Source organism: Pithys albifrons, chromosome 7 (assembly GCF_047495875.1).
Source record: "Pithys albifrons albifrons isolate INPA30051 chromosome 7, PitAlb_v1, whole genome shotgun sequence".
In the NCBI taxonomy this organism is placed as follows: Eukaryota; Metazoa; Chordata; class Aves; order Passeriformes; family Thamnophilidae; genus Pithys; species Pithys albifrons.
In genome coordinates, this window is record NC_092464.1 from 46,974,553 (window position 1) to 46,999,926 (window position 25,374).

Consider the following 25,374-nt stretch of genomic DNA (forward strand, 5'->3'; position numbering starts at 1 on the left):
ACAGAACGATAGGGCTTATACACACATATGCAGGTTTTATTTACACTCCTCTGATCCTGCTGAAGTGTGTCATCTTTTCTCTTGGTAGGCATAGCTTTCGTTCTGCCTCTCTAGTGTCTCTGAACTGTGCAAATTATATATATGTAACAGCATTTACTTCACCTTAGGTCACCACCATTTCCTGCTACAAGGGGATGGACTTACCATACTGTTACTTGTCCAGATCCCCATATTTCTTTCTCCTTCACTGCTGGTACTGCCGTTATTCCTCTTCTTTCAGTGCAGCAATATGCCCTGTATCACAAAAGGGGAGTGGGAACAGGGGGGGAAGGAAGAAAAGAGGATGGGAAAGAAGAAAGAGATGTTCACGCATTACTTGGTTCATCTGCCCTGTTTAATGACCAATACCTCAACCCTCTTCTGCTATTTTCCTTTGGTCATTCTGGTTAGGTACCTCAGCTGAAATCTAGTCATCATACGGGTAACATTTGGATTTGTATAATCTTGTTAATTATGATGTGATCATTTGTGATTTACTATGACTTGGTAACAAAACATTCTTTTGCACATGATAAAAATTAAATTAAATCACTGAATGGTGGCTGAAAATCAGTCAGGAGAGGCTTTTAGTCCTGCCACTTTGGCTTGAGATATAAGTGTTTCATACAGTAGCTCTACTAGGAGTAAGCAGGGCTTTCTTACTAACATAATACAACACAGAGCATCCTAAGGGGATGAGGGGGTTGCATTCCAAAACTCGCACTGCAAGCGACCAAAGTTTAATGGAAAACTTTGAAAAGATCCTATTAAAAAACAATTTTCCTCCTATATATCATACACTATTTTATTTCCTTGCTCTCTCCTTTTCTTTCCTTACTGGCACAAGGAACAAGATCTTTGTTTTGACAGAGCTAATCTGCTCATGCTTTCATATGGGCCCTCAGGCTCCCCACCTGTGGAAAGATCTATGGGAGCAGAAAAATGGGGTCTCACACGCTCACCTCAAAGGGAAAAAAGCAGTGGCCTCCCAGAGGTATGGACTGTAAACATTGTGGTTCCTGAGGACCCATGGAGAACATGAATACAACCTCCTGCACAACCTGCAAAACCTCCAGCAACAGCTTTTCCTTGTTTATTGCCTTCTGTGATTTCTCTCTCCTGTCAGCTGGGCTTCTTCAGGAGGCATCAGATGCTTTGGTGCATCTGTGCTGCCTCCCTCTTCCCAAAGACCAAAACCCACAAACTGCTGGTGAGAAAGGATATGATAGTTTGCAACCACTGCCAAGTTTGACAGCAAGCTTCATAACAAACTGGTGCAGCTCTGAGATCTCTGTGTAGGGAGGCCAGGGAAGGTTTTATGGAGTGAGAAGTGATGGAAAGAGAACAGATTGCTTTGTGGCTCCATCAGGCAGCATGTTCAAGGTTGCTAGTATGGAGCACTGAACTGTTCCATGGACCCTCTGCCCAGGCAGCAGAAAGAGGCAAAGATGTCTTTAGATGTTTAGGACTTTGGATACAAGACTAAGTCCAGAATTTATCTAAATGTCACTGGATGTGACCCACAGATCAGCTGCAAAAAATAACCATGATTGTTCTGTGATAGGGAGGCTTTGCTCATGTTTGTTGCTGTAATTTCTCACTAAAGATTGCTGATTTACATCACAATTGTCTTAGTATCTAGCCAGGGAAATGACCAAGCCCAAACCAACACAATGAAAGGTAAGTTTGAGAACAAACCTTGGCTCCATCTGTTCATATCATCTCATCCCACCTCACCCAGAATTATAAATCCAGGTCATTCTGGCTTTATAACATCCATGTGCGTTTCTGTGGAACCCAGGCCAGGCTGATATGTCATGGAGTCACTACGTCTACTGCAGGAAATTCTAATTCATAGCATTTAAATTCAGGAAGCTTAAATTTAGTGTTCAGTTGTGTCCTGAAAAAGTCTGGATCCTTCAAAGCCTTGAAGTATTGAACTGAAAAAAAAAAATAAAAAAGGTTGATGACAGTTCTGACTCTTGGCTCCTGTGTTGCCAGCAGGAAAATCCCCATCCATTTTACTGGAGTCAGCATTTCATCTACTGTGTTTTAATGCTCTGTATAGTGCTTTGTACTTGAGATCTTGCACTCAGGAAGGTTAAAGAACTGTGGTAGTATGCAAAGCATATCTCACCCGAAGCCTTCTGCATGTGAAGTAGCAGGCTAAGTCAAACTGACTAGAGAGCAGAAACCAGGCCTCTGCCTCCTGGCTGAATCCTCTGTGATTGTGCTCACCCTCTCCCTCTGGTCTGTTGAAACTGGTCTATTGAATGGGACCATGGCAGCACTGCTGCTGTTTTAAGACAGCCATCCTTAGTAGGCCTCCCTGTTGGGTGCCAGTCAGGCATATGCCTGCCAGTGCCCACGGGGTCCTGAGAACATTCAGAGCAAAAGCAGAGGTGCCTGAGGAAATGTAGTATCCAGCATGAAAAGGTCAACCTCATCGGAGTCAGGACAACCATGCCAGCACTGCAGTTCTGCATTCACGTGTTTGAATCCTGCCTAAATCATGATTTATATGCCTATGTCTTTGTATGGGCCTGGGCCAGGACCACACAGGAAGCCATAAAAAACAGAAACAGAGTAGTTGGGTTTTTTTTTTAATTTTTCAGTTCAGGTAAGCAGACTCTTGTGCCACTTCTTCCAAGTCCTGTTTTTAACAATTACTTTGATGAAGGGCAAACAGGGAGACCTCTGAGATGAAATGCACTGTGAGGATGTGACAAGCTGGAAGATGGCATGAACAGTGAGTCTGACTTCACTGAGGCAGAAATTTGGCTCTTGTTTTTAAAGAGAGCAAGATGAGGAAGAAAGCTATTTTCTAAATAGTGGTCTACTATCTGTGCTTTCCCTTGTTCTCTTTCTTTCTTTTTTCCATCTGGAGCCAGTAGCTTTTTAAATGCTCTGCAGCCACCTAGAGGAAAAAAAACCCGCTTGATTGAAGTTAATTTTTTTATGGATTAAGCCAGGAAATGGGCTCCACAGAGTTTAAGAATTTGAGTTTCTAAACTAGCCAGCCTGTTTATTATTATATCATAAGACCTCCTTGAAAATATATACGGTGAATCATCATCAAAAGCTGAAGATAACTTCAGTTTATATTTATAGTTCAGAAATATTTCCTGCTTCGTGTTCTCATTGTACTTGTTGTTAGATATGACATATTTTTATGACAGATAGTATAGCAGGGCCACAATACATTTTGTCAGTAGACAGGAGGAGATGATCTGGTTTGAATTTTTATTTTAGGAGATTTAAAATCAGAATTATTTTATATGTTTATCTAATGGCTGTGGCAATACACTGTTGGTTTATCTACATGGTTTATGTTTCTGTAGGGCCCTGGCTTCAGAATCTCTCAATAGATTTTAAGGTTCTGTCTAGGATGTTTATAAGCTCATGAAAAACCTCTGGTTTTTCTCAGATGAGGCCTGTCACACAGGATACACTAATGGGCTCTCTGTCTACCAAAGTGAAAGCTGATGCAGTAATATAGAACCATTTAGTCTATGCCACGTTCATTTGCACTGTATGAAACATATCAAAAAAGTTTAATTGTTGATTGAAAGTAACACTTTAATGTATAAAGTTAGATATTAAAATATGTCTCTTTTTGAAATTGAATTGAAAGGATTGGTTTTTTTCCTCTCTCTAGATAAGATATGGCAGCTCACTCTCCACTTGTGCCTGAAGAACTGGAGACTGGGGAGGAAGTATTCTTTAAAAATCAAGTCTAGACATGGAGAAAAAGATAAAATTTTATGTCAGTTACATTATGCAAAAAATCAGAATGATGATGGATTTTCTTTGGTAGCTATGCCAGAGGCCACTGAAAATTCTATTATGATGGAGTGTCTCTGTCAAAAGGCAAATTCACTTTAGCAGTAAAAGAGCTCAGCTAAGCATGTGCAGGCAGTGAATGGAAATGCAGAATACTAGTGTGGATATTGAGAAGGTCCATAAGACATCCTCCAATTCTTTTCGTCTCATAAGAAAGACTTGCTATGGACGTACAATGTCATCAGTCAAAGTAACTTTAATACTGCTATGCTATGTCAGAACAGAATCTGTAATAAGGAACCTTACTGGCTTAAGAAATTCTAAACAGGAAATTTTGAAATTTAGGAAGTTTTCTAGGTTGTGACTAGGGAGGGAGATGATTCTGCCTCTCTACTCCACTCTTGTGACCCCACCTAGAGTGCAGCATCCAGTTTTGGGTCCCCAGCAGAGGAAGGACATCAACCTGTTGGTGTAAGTCCAGAGTAAGGCCAACAAAGTGATTAAAGGGCTAGAGTGCCTCTCCTATGAGGAATGGCAGGAAGAATAGGGCTTGTTCAGCCTGAAGAAGAGAATGGTTCAGGGTGACCTATTTGTGGCCTTCCAGTATAAGAAAGATGGAGGGAGATTTTATACAAGAGCATGTAGAGACAGGACAAGGGGGAGTGACTTCAAACTGAAAAAAGAGTAGGTTTAGACTATATCATAGGAAGAAATTCTTTACTGCAAGGGTGTTGAGGCACTGGAACAAGTTGCCTAGAGAAGTTATAGATGCCTCATCCCTGGGAGTTTTCAAGACCAGGTTGGATGGGGCTCTGAGCAACCTGGTCTAGTGGGAGGTGTCTCTGCCCATGTCAGGGCTTGGAATGAGATAATCTGTAAGGTCTCTTCCAACCCAAGCCATTCTATGTCAAATGATGGCATTCTGGAAGCACAAAGTAGGTCAATTTGGCCATAGGAAATCAATGGTGAGTACATAGGTTGTAGATCTCAGGCCACTGAGCCTATGAAAGATGGGATTTTTGGTAGAAAATCCTTTAGGAGGTAACTTTCTTTCTGAACATTAAACCCATGGAGCACCTAGAGGGATTTTTTCCATCAGAAATCTTTGCATAAATGCATGATAAGCCCTATCATGTAGCTTTAAACATACTGCTACTGTTGTCTTTGCCAATTATGTGATGGATATTTCCAAGTGGATGACTATGGATATTAGTTAACTGAAAGAATTCATATCTTCAGAAACCAGGTTCTAGCTTTTGAACCTTCAGTGTCAGATTCCAGGTAACAGTCCTATGTTTGCTTATCTTATCTATTTGTTGTCTGTTCTAGGACAGAGTTATGGTCCTTGTATTATCCAGCTAGAGATATAAACCACAGATCATACAACATTCAGGCAGGCAAATCCTTTTTGCACTTATCTCATTAAAGAAGGTAGAACAAATTGTAAGCAAGGAAAATGAAAGCATCTTTGATAAGTACATTTCAGTGTGATACTGGGCACTTGTCTGAAATGGGTTAAGAAATTTATGCTGTATTTCTTCTTTATTCCAATAATTCTTATTACAGAGTTGTATGTTACTCTGTGCAGAGTTGTTTGAACTTTTTCACTTCAAGGTATATGCTGCATACAAACTCCAACCACTTGAGTTTTCCTGTATACAGATATTTATTTAAAATGCCAGAACTATTTATTTCAAATGCCATGGCTGTGCAATGCAGGTGAAACTCTGCATGACTCAGAAAAACTGAAACCGAAGAGATGAAAACTCTCTTCCACTTTCTGAAAGTGAGTGGGAGTGCAAGGGGTCAGCTCTTCCAAGGCTGTGGGTGGCATTTCCATATTCTCTTGGAGTTTTTTTGAGCAAAAATACAGTCTTTCTAAAGGTGGCAAGTCAGCTGCTCAACTGTAGTGTAACTTTCAGCTCTAGGAAATATTCTGAGTCATACCAGATGCTTCTTGGAGTCCAGCATGGGACTTCATTGTCTTCCGTAGTCATGGTTCAGCTATTTCCCCATGGGGAGATTTTAGCCAGCCTTTCCATTCTCAGGACCAGAAAGTACAATTAAAGCCAGAAATGCCTGTAAGGATCCAAGCACAAGATACAGAAAGCCTATTTGACATAGTAGAATTATTTGAAGAAAGACGTAGGGAAGGTTGCTGTGCTGTTTTGTTCTTTATTTGGTTCCTCCCTCTTTTAAGTGTCTTTACCACTTGTGCTACGTATTCAGAGAGATTACTAATGTGTCAGGATAGTGCTATCCTGACAGTTTTTATTTTATATGGCTTTAGAAAATGTTCCAGAGTTTTTCATTGTTATTTTGCCATATTCTTGTGGGTAATGTTGGTTAAGGCAATGAAACACAATTCTGGCACAGCATGCCAGGTTAAAAATATATCAGAACACTCTTTTTGGCTTTATCCAGAGGCTTTTGGGTAATATTTTTGGCAGCATGCAGTATAGGCTTGTGGTGATATTCTGCAGCACAGTATGATTTTTCCAGAGGTCTACATGGACCCTCATTTATTCAGTGTTTTGAAAATACCATTTTTGCTTACCCTTTGTGAGGGAAGTATGGATTTTGATTTTTTTAAAAAGAAGATGGATATGCAAAGAAATGAAATTAAATTGCTGTTTGTCTCCACTACATTGGAAATTAACAACAGTAATTACCACTTGCATTTAAAGCATCCTTTTCCCAAGTTGACTAAACTCCTCTAAATAACTGCTTTGGAAGGGTGCCTTGTCAAGGAAGGAATGGATGTGGATATCTTGTGTGGTTCTGTTTAATTATCTGAGTGCCAGGAACAATGGCACTCAGAGTTAAATTAGGACTGCACAATGTGTGTGTAATATGACTGCTATGCCCTAGAAATATTAGATCATATGCAGGACTTGCACTTTGGTGGAGTTATGGATTTTATAACTTCTCTCTGCTTAGCTCAATTTGGTAATACAAGACATGGTTGACTCAAAGTTGCACAAAAATCAGGAACCAGGATGAAATTTTAGAGCACGATTCAAATGCCTACTACTGCAAACTCCTCCTCTGCAATCTGCCAAAAGCAACAGTCGTATTCTCAAGCTTTATGGCCAATGCTTTCTTTATAGGAATGAGATTTCCCCATGGAAAGGATATGCCTGCAAGTCGATTTGCTATGCACTGCTCACCAAAGATGAACTGTGAGTTCCCTTTCTGCTCCCACACTTACAGGGATTTTTGGACCCAGTTCAGCAGTGTGGGAGTTCTTCAGTAAGGGGGAGTCTCCAGTACAAAGCACACATATCGTGCATGGAAGTTTTTCTGGGCACTTTAGCACTTCCCAGAAAAAAAATTGTCAGGGAACTGATGATTTAGCTCTGTTATGATGCTTTTATCAGATCCCCAATTTAAGGCAATGTTACCATTGTTATGATGTGTGGGAAAAGCACAGATGGAGTACAGCTATAGTTACCTGGTCTTGGAAGAAATGATCCCTGAAAATTACTGACTTTGCTGCATGAAAGAGTCTGTTCCCCAGGCAAGTGCTTTGAATGAATACTCAATAGATGCAAGGGTTCCTGTGTTTTCAGCAGCCTCCAAAATTACTTTCCTTGTGAGTTATTTGCTGCTTTTGCATTAATATTAGTAAACTGGTGAAAGAGAGAATGATCTCAAGCCTTTGATCTCAAGTCTTAAAGCCATAAAAAGTCTCCTGCTCTACATACGAGACTTCAATACTTGGGTAAGTTTAAACATGCACATACAGACAAGAGAGCTTGTGATAGCAACAGCATGAGACCTTCCATTATTGGAATATAGCTCACCTTCTCATCTTCTTACTTTGTGAAATGACTTTTCTATCTGGGGTCATAAATAATGGCAAGTCATTGCAACTTTATTAAAAAACAGTCCAAAACCCCAAAGTTTCTCATAACAACATAACTACAGATAGAGGCTTTAATTATTCCTGCAAAGGAATTAGGCCAAGCTTGTACTAAAACTGATCTGTCACACACAATAAGAAGTTATAACAAGAAATCATGTCTCACAGGATGGCGAGGCTGGCACTTACGTTTCCTCTCTAGGCAGATAACCCTTCAGGCTTTAATGTTTTCAAGCGTATGGCTTATCACAGGTATAGAGGACAAACCCCATCACCACCTGATGGCTCTTCACACATATAAAATGTATGTAGTGATGCTCTATTTCTCTTTTGTAAGGTCTGTTCAGACCAACTGATGGGAAGAGGAAGATGTTTGTGTTTGTCACCTGTGTAGAGCCACCCTAGGTGCCAAAGTGTTCAAAAAATGCACTGCATCACATTCCTGTTGTGAAGTGTGTGTGCGTGTGGGGAAATGCAAAAAGAAATAGCCCCTCCTAAAATGGCTGGTTCTGGTTTTATATTTGTGTGTATTGCAAAGGAAAAGGAACTGCTGTTGCTCAGCAAGTGAACATCTGCAATTTCAATCCTACATGGCACGGACTAAGGCTGTAGACTTCACTGCTGTGATCTTTTCCTCTTAACTACTGCATGTAGCATAGGACTCTGTTCTTTGCCCTTTGTGGGACTTGGAGAGTTTCCATGGTTTAATGTGAAAAAGGGCTGTTGCTGAAGGAGTGTACTCATCCAGTCGGCTTTGAAGATGTGGCAGCAGAGTGTGTGTTTGTCTCCTTCAAGGGTGTGTCCCACAGCTGCCGGATGCGTTCACTTTCACGGATTTCCCCTTGCACCAGTTTGTGATTATACACACTCAATTAGCGCCATCTCTGGCACACACCCTGCAGGCAGCACAGGCGCTTCCAAAGGAGTCACAGGGAGGCTCTTGGTACCAGGCAAGGACTGAGAGCTTGGCTGTGCTCCGGTGCTTATGCAGAGCAGGGGTTCCACATAAAGTGCACCATCACACAGCAGTATTTTTTTTAGAAATGTAAATATGTCCTTAAAATAAATAATTTTCTTTTAGAGCATATTATCTTTGCATCTCCGTGGGATTTCACTGAGGGCAGAACTAAGACCGCCTGAAGTATCTCGTGTGTGTTTTCATAGCTTGTAAATAGCTTCATTTTATAAGTAACTGCAGTCTTTTCATGGGATTATTTCTGTGTGACTGTAATGTTTTGGTGTTTAAGCTTCTAATATGTTTTTATTTCATTTAAGCAAATGTTTTATTCTTGTTAAAGAGCCACAATACCTTCTAAGACCAAAAATCTCTAGTACTGTGCAGTACAGTAATTTGGCAGTACACCTTCATTATTGACATAATTTCAAAGTTTTACTGAAGTGTATTTTTCAGTTATTTGAACAACCCAGTCATGTTAGAGTGGAGATGAACTTCTGATAGATACAGTTGATGTTACCAAATTTGTTTATCAGATTCAAAGGAGGAAAGATGAGAAGGCAGAATCTGGGGGAGCAGAGAATAATTTTTGAAATATATTACTGGAGAGGGTAAAAAAATAAAAGCTTTGGGCATACCAAAGATTTTTGCAAGGGGAAAGGATTAGAACAGCACACAAGAATTGCATTTATCTAATGAATCATCCCTTAATAGCCATTTAGCACAACTGTAACAATAGTAACTTTGAGAAATGTAATTAAGTGCAAAAAGTAAACATGTTTTGATAAAAATAGAGACCCAAAGTCAAAGCTTGCCCATGGGGCATTGGTAGGTCCCCCCTCAAAGCCAGCCCTCAGAGGATGGACATCTTTTTTTCGACATCCTTTCCCAGAAGTGCCCTTTGACTCGCACAATGGCTATCAAATAAAGCAGATACCTGCTCCTGCTCATTTCAAAAGTGATATAAAAAGACCCCTCTTCCCCATCTGGCGATCCATCTGACTGCCATTAATATTAATGCATTAAACTTAGGAGCAAAGAATTTAATTAGGAAATAGAATAAGATTTTATTTTGAGTCACTGGTCTTGGCAGCTGTGAATATAGGTTTCTTCACTCTCATTTTTGTTTTAACATTAATTACTTAATTAACCTTACAAAAATTAGCAACTGTAATTCATTAATAAAACTGATGCAATCTAATGATTGCTCCTCAGCCAACCCTAGGGCTTGAGTCCAGCATCTGTCACCAGGATTAAACACTTCAGGAAAATAAAAATTATCCAAGCAATTAGGTATGTAATGAATCAGCAGATTGTTTGTGTTGCACATGGCATGCTACCTCCCTTTGTGGGCAGCCGTGTGGAACACCAGCAAATAGTGCTGATTGCAGCCACACTCAGATGTTTCCTCTGGAGTCTGTCTGGATGTCCATGGCCAAGGGTTATTGGCACAGTGTTGCGCAAATGTATGTAAAGACTAACCTCTCTGCACTCTCAAAGGTCATGGCTGCCCTCCTGCAGACTGGAAACGGTGCCCTCACTTCCCTAATCCCCCAGATGATTCCCAGGCTGTGTTATGGGGAGTGCTGGCCTTGCCTCAAACAGCCAACAGTTAAAAAGACTGGGTGATTGATAGGGAGCCTGGAATTTCCTGACCTGGCACATGCACCCGTAGGTGCAAGAGGCAGCACTGCTCTCTGAGTAATGGTAAAACCCCCTGTATTTATGCTCTAAAAAGCAGAGGAAGTACTTCAGGTTTAGGGTCTTATAATTCCTAAGGCAGGAAGTTGGTGAACATGTAGCCAACTTGACACTGGCAAGCATCCCTATAAACACCATGGACATCACTAATAACTGAATCTGAGTGGAGAGCCATAAAATGTGATTGATAAAAGACTGGCACAGAAATAAATCAGGTAAACTGGTATCTTAGTAATTAATTTTTGTCTATGGAGATGATTACAGACTTTCTTTGTGAAAATAATTTGCTGCAGTAGCAAGCAAGCATCTACTTCACTGTGAAATGAGACATGCACCTCCTAAATTGTGTGGGGTATATGGACCAGTGCCTGCTTCAGGAAGGTCATAAAGAGGTGGTGTGGCCAAGGGAAACAGTGTAAGCTTATGTAGTGTGTCATATAAAAAGGTGACCCTTTGTGCTTATACAAGGCCTTTTATCAGCTAACAACATCAAACCATGCCAAGGATGTTGTGCTGATCTGTTCACTGCAGCCCATCAGCTGTGATACACACACACCATCATCAGTTACTGGGAAAGATGTAAAGGGACCTGCCACAGAACTAAAGTGAAATAAAATTGCATTGTCCCTCAAAAGTAAAGTTATTTGAAATGAAAGTAACTGGTTTGTAAATACAAGTGTGTTATGTATTTGATTCAAAGCAATTCTGTCTATTCACAGCACATATATATCAGTAAATGCAGGACAAGTAACCTTTTTGCATTAGCACTGATGTTACTCCTCTGCCTCAGTCAATTTTTAGGTAATTTAATGTTTAGGATCCACAGAGAGTAAAATCATTACAAGCAGATGGAAATGTCAAGCAGAACTGTTGGGTTTAACATTATGACTGGTCACAGAATTAGCCAGTGACTTTAGCAAGGGGAAATACTCCTCTTTAAGTGGCACTGTTGGATATGCAGAAACAGGCTTGTCTATGTTCTAGGGACCACTAATCCTTTCTCCTACTTTTGAACAAAGGGAATGACACTAGAGCATTGTAAGGGCATTAGGGCTCCTGATTACTTTGACTGAGGTGCTTGCACCTTTTCCAAGCTATTATCTCTTCAGCTAAGGAGAAATTTTCTGGGAAATTAAGCCTATATCCATCCTTCTTCTATGGAGAATTGAAATTATGGTCCACAGGAAGAGAAATTAACATGAAGAGTTCATTATTTACTTCAGCCCTTGGTCTTTCTGGAGGGGTTTGTGCCTCTTGCAAATGTCTTGTACTTTCAGGAATGGAGAAGTCCCTGAACATGAATGGAGCAGGGTGTCTTGCTTATTGACACCCAAGGTTCATACACAGAGCACCCTCAGTGGAAAGCAGATGAACTGAGGGCATGATTTTCAGCGTATGTCTCCCCTGTACCTTGACCCTGCCTTTTAATGATTCTTCTTGTAGCAGTGAATACCCAGCATTTCTGAATTTTCATTGCTGCATCTGCAGAAGCATCTAAGTATTTTGCATATGCAGAAATCCCTGACTGCAAATCCACTGGCTCTTGCCAGTTATATTTTAGGTCTGTGCCAAATGGGCACATGTTCTGGATGAGCTAACTTGAGATATAGTGGTGACATACACAGTAGCAGTTTCACGTAAGGCCACGTTAGCGGCTTTGCTTCCTGTCATGTTTTGTGGTGATTCCACATAAGAATGCAATGGAAGAAGAGGGTGGGTGGTATTATCAAGTGCCTGGGGGATTTCCTGGCATGAAACTGCTGTTATACTGCATCACCCCTGCTCCTTGGGAGCCTCTTAAAGTCTAGCACTTAGTGGGGATGCTGATGAGAAAACAGGCATATAGTTATTTTGTGTTGTTCAAAATCTGGAGGTAACCTGGAGAGAAGGCATCATACTTGCATGGAGGGGCAGGTGCTCATTACCTACAGAAGTCATACACTTAATACTACTGCTGTTAGTGTTGGTAAAATTACTAAATTATTACTTTCTAGGAAATAAAACAGAAGGTTTTTTATCTTATGTTGACACAAAATCATTACAAAAATAGAGTTTGCCTGCTCCCAGTGTGGTCTCTGTCCCCTCTGCCTGAAGTTTTTTGGGTCTTCTCACCACTCTGTTTCTTTGTGGTCCCTTGGTGCTCTTGAGACTTCTCTGAATCAGAGTAGCATATCAAAAAAAAAAGAGGTGAGCCTTTGGGATACAACAGCAGGAATGCTTTTAACTTTCTTTTCATTTAGCACAAGTTGCTGTGGCATTGAAGGCCATGTGACTGGAAAGTAAACAACTCCAAACCTCAGAGAGATATCTGCCAAAGCATTCCTTGCTTATTTGTTTCGGGGCTTTGTCGTGCAGGTCCTGTGTAACAGACATGTGCGAGTGTCCGGTCCATAAGAATTGCTACTGTGAGTCATTCCTGGCGTATGCCCGAGCCTGTCAGAGGGAAGGGCTGAAGGTCCAGTGGGTGCCGGAGCAGAACTGCGCAGGTAAGCATTTTGGGATGCTTGTTTGAAGGCCAGTGCATAGGCTAATGGGCTACTGTCCTTTTACTGGTGGCATAGGATCCAAAATGCACCAACTAGAAAGGACTGGAATTGCACCAGCTTGGAAGTTCTTGGAAGTTTTTCTTCAAGATATGTAAACCATTGGTTACAGATAATGTTTAAACTCCTTTGAACTCCTGTCAAAACATACTTCTATTTCCAGAAAAAAACATGCATATATGATTGCAGGAGGTTTAACAAGAAAAGAATAGTCATGGAAATATTAAAATGCAAACCTGCATTAATTTTGGTACTTGGTCCAGACTCCCCTTGTGATTAGGACTGCATTAATTGCAAATAATTTTGAGTAATTGGTTCTGTGAGAAGTGGTGGCCTGTGGTTGTGGGCACTTGAAGTAAAATGCAATATTGCAGATAAATATTTCCCCTGATGATAGTCTCATTAATTTAGGACATTCTGTAATGGCATCAGTTTGCCTGGAAATGTATTCAGATTTATGTAAAGGAATTGACAATTGACAGTAGTTGATAAAAAAACCCAAAAACAAACAAAACAATTAGAAGAGCTGGTCAAAGAGCTATTACTCTGTGGTCCACTTTGATGATTGTGTGTGGCTCAGGGTCTACTCTCTCAACTTCAATTTCCTTTTCTGTTGAAGGCATTTTAACAGGGATGGGTGAGTGGCAGAGCAAATTACATTTGATTGACTACTCCCAAAAGGCTCATTTTTTTTCATACAAAGAATAGAACAATCCAGACAGGGTGTCACTAAGTGAAAACCCTGTTTAAGGATGTGGTCCCACACAGCACTAATAACATATATAATTTTAATCTATTGATCTGGTAGCAGATCCATGTGGAACCTAAACAAGCATTTTTTCTTCCAAAGTGCTTCATACTGAGACTTCATTGTGGCAGATGCTGTAAGAATAAAAACTCCAGTCCCTGCCCTAAGGAGTTTATACAAGTGTTGACATATCACGACTTAACTAATTGAGGCTTCATTTCACAATTTTTTCTGGCATCTTACCAAAGACAAGAAAAGTTTCTGAGGCAAAAACAGTCCTGGAGAGAACATTATGAAGGAATTTAAACACACAGCTTCCATTAAAGCTAATGAAAAAGTTTTTTAATCTCAGTGCAGAGTTGTAAAAGAAAAGGGGAAGTCCTGTTAAGCAGAAAATATGGATAAGCTGAATATGGCCTCAGAACACTTACTTAAGTATCCAATGTTGAAGAAGTAGCACCATCTTCTACATGAAATCATATGGTAACCATTAAATTAAAGTGTATCCTCTGCACTGTATATGGTAGCAGTGGCCAGCATCAAGATTTTAATCTTTAACTACATTTTTCTTTCCAAAACTAATAGTTATAATTATTGTGTCCCAATTACAGATAAGAGTTCCTATGGAAGAAACAATATATCCATAATAAAACTATAGCCTTCTGTGAATTTCATTTCCTGCTTGACACTTCATAGCTGGTGGGATACTTGCAAGAGTTTTGTTCTCATGAAAATGCTGTATACTTATTAGTAAAGTCAGGTTTAATTATACTTTTATGTGTTTTAAAACCAGATCTTCTGTGCTTGCCAGTTTCTCTCCCTTGACTGCTGTATGCTTAGCTTATTTTTGTAATCTTCAGAAAACTTGTGCTGACTGGAGGGCCAGCCAAACAGGATGCTCAGGAGGCTGAATTGTCCTGTTCCCTGCTCTTCTCTCTCCCCCAGTGCAACAGCATATCCTTCTCTCCATTCTCACACAAAATACTGCTGCTCAAGGTTTGCTGTCCTATGAGGTTAGCTCAATAAAGGGAATATCAGCTCTTGTGTAACCAGAGGAGTGAAGATAGAAGCTAATGAGTAAGGAAAACAGTTAGGGTAGGAAAGAGTTGGTGAGATCCACATGGTGACTGAGCAGGTCAGGAAAAGGATACGTCTTTCCATGGGAAGTAGAGGCGTGTAAGACCTGCTTGGATGGGCACAGGAAGAAATATGATTTGTGAAGGAGAGATTAAAAACCAGCATGAGGGAAAGAAGAAATAAAAGAAAGTGATACATGCAAGAGGGAAAAGAAAGGATACAAATGGAAGGAAGAGTTTGAAAGGGAAAGGAGAAAGAAAAAAAGATTTATTTTTTAACCCAAGAAAGGCTAACTCAGCAGTTTATAAAGTGCAATTAAGTAAACTGAAGTGGTAAAAGGCCTTCAGCCATAGGAATTTAACACTGCATTTCTGAGGACACCAAGAGGAGGAAGACTCAAGGGTGGTAGATGGCAATAGCTCCCTGCCATTGGCATGACTTTCAATGTAAGAGAAAAAATCAGATAAGGTCTATAATTTAGTGCAAAGTGCACATGTAGCACTGATGTGCTTACACACTACAACAGCTTCATAAAAACTGAACAGTTTTCTTTTTTCTATGTGATCAACTGAAGTGGAGGAAGATGAGGGTATATCTGATTTTGACTCTTCTCTTTTGAGTCCTTCTCTGCTGTAGAATTTTCTGGCCAAAGTCACTCTTCTTCCCTGCTGTGTGTTGCTTTCCTTTAAAAGCTGTAGTCCATGTGTATATGTATCTGGAGGCTATTCTGGATTTTCAGCAGAAACATACTTAAAACTGACAGTTGAAAATATTCACATGAGTATATTATTAGAAGATCAGTACCCAGATCTATTGCCTTTTACTATAGTGGAAGATGTTAATTGGAAGCACCATGAGTGACATTCTGTTTGAAAGTCCTACAATAGACTTCCAAAGTCCAAAGAAGCAGGGAGAATCATTGATGCTCAAATACTAGTTCAGCATTTTGTGTGGAATCAGATTTACCAGACATCATCCTCTAAGGGAATCCTTCAGCAGTTTTATGTTACATGTTTTGGCTTTTGTGTTGGGGAATAAGGATTCTTCCTATGTGATTATGGCCATGTTTATAAAGACAGGCGCAGACAGACACAAGCACCCCCTGTGAAACTGTCAGAGTGGCTGGAACAAACCAGATCTAGTCTGAAAACTATAGCCTTATTAGGCAGGGTTTATTAGTTCAGGCACAGTGCTGTATTTATGTGACTATATGGCTTCTGGATTGGAGCTGGCTTTTTTCCCACCAGCTCAGAAACTGGTCTGAGGAAACTCACGTCTGTCATGCTAAACACATGTTCTAGAAGAAGAGTGGAAAAGTCCTGTCGTGACTGCTAATGTTGCAAAATACAGTATTATTAGTAGCTTTTGTGCTTCAGGGTTGGATTTTTGATTTTTTTTTTGCTAGTGTTCTAAGGGAGTTATTAGTAACAGAGCTCAGTCCTTTAAGAGAGGCATTTGCCTCAAAAGTCGGGTGCAAAGGCATTGCTTCTATTTTCCATGTTTACATGGTACTGAATCATTTCAGCAGTCCCCAGGAAGTCTACTGCAGAATGTCTTTATTTTTATTTTTTAAACTGTTGATGAAGTGGAATGTTCTGGATCAATCACACCACATGTTAACAACAGAATCACTCAACAATAAAAGCCATCCAGGGAACTTAAACAGCAGTTATTGTACTTTTCTGATTTTTCCCTTGACAGCATGTTAGTAATGTCATTATAGGCGGCCTACAGCAGAAAATAAGTCATCATATCTTCTACATGGCATCATCTGAAGGCAAAGGAGGTGATTTGACATACCACATTCATGTGTGGTAAAGCAGAGCTGGGGACCATTTACAGATGCCACAGCTGCTGAGGGCAGGCCATAGTATGTTCTCATTTGCTCTGGGGCGGAGATGAGGAACTGGAAAAGAACCTTGGTTAACTTGGCTCAGACCTACCAGCAGAGGAACCAAACAGAGCTCAGGTGGAATGACAGGCCAGCTATTGCTGCAGTAAAGATTTACGGGATGAAACCTCTGCATCCTTAAAACTGAAGCTCGTAGACTTTTCTATATGGAAACCACATGTACTGGAGTCGAATGTTTGATTTCAGTTGGTCCATTAGAGATCCTTTCAAGGGAAACTCACTTTCAGACAGAAGGAAGAAAAGCTTCTAGTAAAGGGCCACCTTAAGATAGTTCATGTTGTGTGTGGACAATCACAGACCATCTTTTAATGTCTTGGTCTGTTTTTCTAGACAGTTAGTACATTGTTCCCAAAGCTCCTGGGAGCTCTGCACATTTTCATTTCCCTTCTTACAGAGATTCAATCTCTATTCTTAAAAAGCCAAGTAAGCATAGAGATTCTTGTGAACCTAACGTTCTATTCCATGCTCAATATTGCTTGCAGGCTTTTCTCACCTTCTAAATTTTCTGTTTCATTTAAATTTCCTTTTATTTATTCCTTTTGTTTGTTCCTTCTTTAATGTGCATGAAAGTTATCATGCAGACCAAGAGAGAAATGTAAAGCTGTAAAAACATTCTCTAAAGATCTGTCTTCACAAGCTGAATAAGCCTATTTTGAATATTGCAGAAATATGATTTCTTCTAACCTATTCTAAAACAATGTTCAATTAAAGATGTCTCAGATAGTTTTTAGACAGGTTGCTCTGGTTCTTTTTAAGCTTAAAGATAGAAAGCTTTTTTTCCCCCCCCCTTGATAGCTAATATCCATCTAATATTTAGCTGTTGATTCTCTGTAAATCCAGGTTAACTTTCTTCTATACTATGCATTTTTCCAATTTTGCATTTGCTTATTGATATCTGTGCCCTGAGAACTGTGTATGTATTCTTACTGTAATTTCTTCTTCAGGGCTGCTTTTCAGATATGCATTAATTCCATAAAATGCACAAGAAGTAAAACTTGAAAGCAGCTGATGCTGGTTTTAAGTTCACTTTGTTATTGGTGAAAAGGAACCCCTTAAATTGATGATGCCTTAGCAATAAGACTTCCATCCTCTTTTATACATTCATACATATTTAATCAATTTATTTCTGTCTATTTTCACTTTGTGAATAATGGCATTGCTGTAATGACACTATAGGCCAATCCTCACAACAAACGGGATTTTCTGTCCATAACAGAACTATCTTTAAAAAATCTCGGTCTTCATGCTCTCTAAAAGTTGAAGAAACCTTCATAATGCAATCATCTCTCTGAAAACAAGAGATGAATATGGATCCTTGAGAGTCCCTTACCATCTATAAACTATTTTATCAGTACTTGTTTTTGCCATCAGCACAGCTGTTAAAAAGAATAACAGACTTTTATTTGCTATCAAACCATATATTATTCTCCATACTAAAAAGGCAGGATATAAAACGTTGAGAGTTTAAATATTGATCTGGAGGGGTTATAGTGCTTTTAGCTGAGTGTTCAGTGCCGTTTTATGTTGAAAATGCATTGAACTGTCAGTTACATGAATTAATGAACAGATACTGAAATCATTAAGTACAAGAATCCTCAATCTTTGTGATCCCTAGGTAAAATAGCCTAAAGCAAAATTGATTTTTAATTTGTTTGTTTGTTTTAGAAATGGTGCTGCTGGATTCACAGCATTGATTTGTTTTTGCTGCAATATGCCATATAGAAAGTGTAATATTGGGATCAGAAAGTGCAACATGGTGAATGACTCTCTTCTTTCAGTAGGAGTGGAACTGATTATAACTGTCTGTCCTTGTAAATGTTTCAGAACATTTCATAAAAGGCATTGTAATAAATAAATAAACAATGTTAATCCTTTAATATAAAGCACAGATCTGCTTACAGATCGAAACACTGCCAGAGCTTTATATGCTGACAGCTGTGTTAAAATTCTCAGAAAGTTCAAGACTACTGTGGACTTTGCAGCTTTTTGATTAGGAATTTTGCTACCCTTATGTTTGTGATTTAATATGGTGGAATCTTTTTACAAGTAATTTTTTTCTCTACATAGTTGTCACACCAAAATGTGCTTTTTGATATTTGGAGTAGAAACCAAGCAGAGATAAGTAACTTCCCTTGTGGGGCTCTGTATAATACACATATTTTGTTCCTTTTAACTGCCTTTCAGCTACCCAGTGTAAACATGGTGCAGTTTATGACACCTGCGGCCCAGGATGCGTCAAAACGTGTGACAACTGGAACGAGATTGGACCTTGCAGCAAGCCCTGCGTTGCAGGGTGCCACTGTCCAGCAAATTTAGTTCTTCACAAAGGAAGATGCATCAAGCCAGTGCTGTGCCCACAGCGATGACATTGGTTCTCTTTCTGTGGACACTGATGAGGGTGGTCACTGCCCCCTTTGATGCTCACAGCCATGAAGGACTCCAGCTGTGTGTGTGCAGGTTTTGCAAAGTACATGTCTACTCACAGAGTGTAAATATGCCCGTGTGTGTATTTATGTGTCTTTATGTATACACACATGGCACCTAGAAAGATATATAAATGTATACTGTGTGTATGTAGATACACATGTCCATACACAAGTGCCCTAAACGTAAGTACAACCCATATATTTATATATATGTCCACACACAAATATACATAATTTCTATATACCATAGAAGGATGAATTATAATATGTATATTTTTTGCTATAAAGTTTATGTATTGTTATTTCTAGGATCCTAATCTGTAAGTCATTGTATAAATAAACCAGGTGTTTTTAATATAATATAGTGGCATGAAAAGATTGGATGACTTTGCCATTGAATAAGTTTGTCGTTTCCAAGGAAACTTTTCTAGGGCCATAGTACTGCCAGACTGGATTAGTTTCAACACAGAACCTGGATTTACAGTTCTACAGGAAACACATTTCTCTGGAGATGGAGGATTTATCTAGGAATATTTCATGTGTACCTTAGGGCTGCATAGTGATTGGTGACAGTGCTTAATCAGGCAGAGAAAGCTAGGGATTGGCTTTTTGCTTTACTGAAATAACTGTGCAAAATGATTTCCAAAGCTGGTTGGACAACTGCCAGTTAGAGGTATTTCTTTCTGGAACAGCACCAAAGAGTCAGGGGCTAGATTTTCAGAAGTGTTCGGCACCCAACAGGTCACTTTGAAAATTTGACCACTTCCTATTTCATATCCTAATGCCCAATCTCTGTTGTTGTGTTTGGCAGTAGCTGTGAATACACAATGAGGAGCTTGAAGGAAATATTCATGGATATATTAGCCCCTCTACTGTGTTTGAAAATGCTATGTTTGGTTCATATTTCCCCCAAATATCATGCAGAAAGCAAAACCCACAGTGAAGTGTTTGATTTCATTGTGCCTTAAAACATTAAATAAGACTGGGTTTAGTAACTCGATTAAATTTATCAGCATGGTTTAGAAGAAAGACAAATTCACCACACCAAAAACCAGTAGAGAATGTCAAATGCTAATTGGAGAACTGCAGTTTATTTCCTTAGTGGTCTTTGGGTTGAAGTTTCTGAGCATGTGGGCTCTGTGAAGTTTGCATGACTTCTGAAGTCTCCCAGAGGAGAAGCAATAATATGGGATTTCATTAGAAACTGTTAAAAAAGCCATACAGCTTTCTCAAGCCTGAAGGGACAGGGGTCTATTTTATTGCCACTGGAAAGCCTCTTGTAGAGCCTGATGGAATGATCTCTGGAGATGATAGAAATATTTGGGCATCTGATTTAGGTTTATAATGAAGTAATATCCTCCCTCACATCTACTTCCATCATGCCTTGCATTGAAATTGCACATTGTAATATTCTGAGCAACTTTCTTCTTTAATTCTTTACTCTCCAGAAGTTAAGCAGGGTCTGAGTTTACAGTGAGTGGGTACAACGTTGTGTTATACAGCCTGGCTGTGATCCCATCCTGGAGGAAGATGCTGAGTGAACCTGGTTGACTTAGGCACCACACTGTCCTAAATGCTGTACCACCACAGTGTTAAAAAGAGCTGGGCACATAATGCCAAGAGTGTTCCACGGTTGTTCATCCAAATCTCAAATAAATTCAGCTTGATCTTTTTATGTCCCCTTTGTGTTCGTTTTCTGGGAACAATCAAATAATTCAGTTTTACTGGCAGAGAGGCTTTCAAAGACCCAGACACAAATGCACCGGGAAGGAAAATTGCAAAAGTGCAGATCCCATCAGAGCAAGAAACTAGAAGAGTTTTACGTGGCTCATGTGATAATTGAATGGCAAAGTTGAAAATTAGAACAATTGTGGTTGGTTCAGGGAGTTAAAATATAAAATTACAGTCATTAAAATAATTTAAAGTGTCAGTTAGGCCAAAGAACATTTCAGCCTGTGAGCTTTCAGTTTTGAGATGTAAGAGCTAAACCATTGAAAAGAATATTTGCTTAGCTTTAGTTTAGGACAGATTTTCATTACTTACTGCACAGTGTTTCCAAAATAAAAATACAGGCAAAATGAATGACATTCATGGGCAGGGTATAGATCTGTCCTTCCCTTTTCTCCTCACTGATGAAGGTGAGTGAAAGATGAAGGGAGAGCCCTCCAGCTCTCTCAGTTCACTGATCACATTCAAGCAATGCTTACTTGGTGTCAGCTTTGATTGAGGTGAAGAGGTGACTCAGTCTATCTGTAGGATGAACTCTATTTTTAAATTTTAAAGTGGTTCAGTTTGAAACCTGACCTACAGGTCATCTCAAAATGAGGACTCATTTCTCAGTTTAGCTTTTTGGTATCTGCCTAATTAAGGGTAGACACCTGCTCTTTGCTTTAGTGATATAGACTGAAGAAGAGATGAAAGTGGTTCTACCTCTTAACTGACTGATCATGCACTTATGGTGCTGTAGAGCTTTTTCCTCCAACTCCACAGTTTTCAAGGCAACAGTAAGTGCTATCATCTTTCTGCTCAGTTCATATGTATGATCTCAGATAAAGGAGTTCTGTTTCTCCAAAAGTTACCCCCAAATTTCAACTTGGCAGAGGTTTTCTGTCTGTATCTCTAGTTACCCTGTGCCTAAACAAACTGTTGAGCCCAGGTCAGTCCCAGATGGGCCTGTCCCACTCTGCTCTTCTGTTTGCCTCTCTCCTTCAAAGCTATTCAAAAGATGAAAGTCTAGGCCAATACTTTCAATCACAGCATTGCCACTGGCCTCACAGAGTTTGGGTTGCAGCCCACCTTCCTCCTGCTGTTTTTGCTTATGAAATGCTACCTCTGCGATGCTTGAGCTGGAAGTTTTGTATATATCACTGGGGATTTAGTTTTGACAGAATTCACTGGTAATGTAATTTTAGTATGCTAAATGTGTTGAGTATGCAATAATTTTTTTTGTAATAATAACATAATGTTGCTAATCCAAATGACATGTTCACAATGCAAAACTGATGGTTGTGTAAGTTTTGATCTTGATAATGCTTATGTCAATCTGTGCACATAACTTTGTGCCAGTTTGTAAGGTGAAATATATTAGGAGGAGCAGAAGTTCCAACCAAAGAATGATCCAAAGGGAATGTCTAAGAAACACCTCTATAATCCAATGGACAGAGTCAAGGAAAGACTTGGCTCAGTAGTTTCACTGTTAACCTGCTATGTGTTCTCTGGCAAGTTATTTAGTGTACTGTATTTTATTGGGCAAATAAGGCTTTGGATTTATGCATTTTTTTAAGTTTATTGATGGAAAATGTTTTCAAATGTCATACGTCACCAGGGGAATGTCAGCTGGTACTTTACCAATCTACTCAGGTCTGCTTTGCATCAGGTTGTCCCATCTCTCCCATATCACCATCACTTGAAAGTCAGCTTTTAACTGGTATATGTGAAAGTCAAATCTATTTACTTCCTCCTCAAGTATTTTCAATTGTGTCTATTGTGGTTATATATTTTGAGTTTTGTAAACCATGGAGACAAGCCATAGCCAAACAGATCAACTTGAGTTGTATCCCAAGACTCCGTAGGATACTCCCACATCTTCCAAGAATGCCTTTCTTCTTTAAAGTTATGCACTTGGACAAAAAAAAATCTTAATGTCCAACCCAAATCTGAACTCATCCTTGCATCACATAAGTAGTTTCCAGCACATAACCTAAAAAAAGTAAGTTCTCATATTTTCTGCTTTTTTTGAACACAGAATTCAAATACAGTTTGTCTCTGCTTGGCTTCCCTCTGACAGAACCTGACAGCTGCAATAGTTGGACTGATCTTGAGTGACTTTATAGAGGTACAGTGGTTGGGTTTTTTGCCGTCATCAAAACTGGAGAAAGTTAGATGAGAGCTAATAGATATGATAATAACAACTCATGCATTTTCAGCTGGGCAAGCTGCAAAGAAAGTCAGTCATCAGCATTTAGCACTGAAGTGATGAGGTGTTAATCTATTTCAGGAGCAGTCCCGACTTAGGGGTCATTATGCCAGGGTCTGCGTATTTGATAAACAGGAACTTTACATAACACTGATCAAATGCTTGTTCTGCTATCCATGATTCTACCATTTTTAGAAAGCCCTGTGGCAAGAGAGTTGTTTCTCCTCCCTTACAGGAACACTTTTAGTGTAGAACTGCAAATATTTCAGGACATAGGACTAACTGTGTCTAAGGAAGCATAAGGGATACTGCCATAGCAGTATTCCTTTACTTTCTGTGTAAAAGTTGTTGCACATATTAATATTTCTGTGCAAAATAACTGTAGCACCTGTGCACCAGTCTCTAACAACAACGTAAGATTCTCCTGTGAACACAAGGTAGCTCTTAGTGCCTCACATGGCCATGGCACTGTGTTTCAGTGAAGATGGCACAGTAATGTGAGCAAATAAAGAGACAGGGCGGCAGAATAAGAGTAAGAGAAAAATGAGAAAGCAGAAAGTAGTAATAGGATTTTCTCTGTATGTGGATATTTTCCCTCTAAATGGTAAGAACTAAGCTGAAAATGTTCTTTGCCAAAGGCAAAGAACTAAGATTCCCTGAGGACAAAAACCCCCAGCAACCACCAAAAATCCAATCCAATGATAGAATCATATGTTAAGACCTGACTAGGTGTATATTGTTAAGTGTAGGCATCCATGATTATAAAAATTATGAGAATCTGTTCCTACTTTTCTCTCAACTGTTACATCACTTTGGAGAAGACACCAAAGTTAAGGAAAAGGATTTTATTTCCAGGGCTGAGGTGAGAAATTCATTTCTGCTGCATCCCCTGGCACAACAAACCTGCTCTGGTTTCCTCCAGGATATATATTTTAGTGAACACACATCATCACAACTGTCACAACAAAAGGCTACAAATGCACTTTTATAACTAGTCTTGTTGCTGGCTTTGAGATAAAAATTGCAAGTTCTACTTACAACTAAGAGGGCATTTTTTGACAAGACCAGTTTTTCCAGTCAGCAAGATTACTGAACATCAAGCAGCATTTTAGAAACTTCTACTGGCATGACTTTGCCCTTTTCATTGTGAGTTACGAGTTAGTGCTAGCCCTGCACACAGGAGGAAGTTAGCTCTAATGGAGTGTGTGTGTGTGGTGAGAGAGGGGTGGCAATATATAATTGCCATTATCATTTTTAGTATTTTCTATTTCCCTAAGTGATGCTTATACCTGGGCATCAATACAGTTTGGTTTTGCACATGAAAGTGAATTGATGGGAATGTAGGAAATTCCTGCTCAGACAGACCCACTTTTTATGTTTTTTCCTTACCCAGTGTTGAAGAAACACTTCAAAGAGTGCTTCAAAGAGCAGTATGTAAGCCTCATAATGGACAGCTATGCAACAACCTGTTCAGAGCAGTAATTTAGCCTTATGCTCTGGCAGTAAGTGGTTGGTACTTTAATGACCCAATCGTTCAAAGCACTTAACTGTGCTCAAACGTTGAATAACCTCCTTTGCTTCAATGGGGCGATGTGCCTGCTGACTTCTACCCACATGCTTAAATGCTTTGCTGGGTCAGGGCCAGAGAGTTCAGCATCTGGCAAGATCAAATATTAAACCTTGTGATATTTTGTATTTCTTTATGATTTCTATGCATAAGTCTATTTTATGATCATGCTGCTATCCACTGCCAGAACATTATACAAGTCAAGGCTTTTGAAGCCTTTTGTTTCGAAACTTTAGTAGATTGGAGATTTTTTTTTCTATTGATTTCCAATGTCAACACGGTAACTTTTTACATCACTTTGCAGTTTTGTACTCTATCTTACTTGTTATTTTTAAAACAAAAGGTCATACTAAACTACTTTTTTTTTTTGGCACTGGTAAAAGTAGGGAACAATTTCATTGAGATAGCTTGTTAACTGTTGCTAGCTATACTGGTTTTAAATTGCTTTGAGGTCATATTTGCACCATCATGACTTTGAAGTTGTGGAAGTATTCCACAATTCCAGTGTGCCAGCCCTCCACTATTAGACTCCTAACTGCCTCTAGCTATAGTTCATTATAAAGCTCTGATAGCACTGGATTAGAGTAAAAACATCTGCAGTCCAAATCAGTATAAATAATTTGCCAGAAAAGATCACGGTTCATAAAAGAAAGGGAAAAAATTAATTTCTAGTTCTTCACTTATTCTCGCAATAATTTTTATAAATGGTATTAAGGAATGGTAACAAAAGAAACTGATGAAGAAAAGAGAACTCAGAAACCTTTTCTTTTCATATTTAATGCAAGTATTCAACTCATCAAGAATCACTGAGTGGCTTTCAAAGCCCTTAGAAAAAGCTTGGT

The 25,374-nt window shown here is 39.3% G+C and overlaps 1 protein-coding gene across 5 annotated transcripts in view; it reads left to right on the top strand.

Moving 5' to 3' along the window:
• Positions 1–21,226, top strand: part of BMPER (BMP binding endothelial regulator) — a 152,368-nt gene extending 131,142 nt beyond the window's left edge. For all 5 annotated transcript variants that reach the window (XM_071561397.1, XM_071561396.1, XM_071561395.1 and 2 more), the window contains 2 exons: positions 12,699–12,829; positions 18,808–21,226. In XM_071561397.1, coding sequence (XP_071417498.1) covers positions 12,699–12,829; positions 18,808–18,989 — 313 coding nt within the window. In that variant the 3' untranslated portion in view covers positions 18,990–21,226. The remainder of the gene's footprint in view (positions 1–12,698; positions 12,830–18,807) is intronic.
• Positions 21,227–25,374: the final 4,148 nt, after the last annotated feature.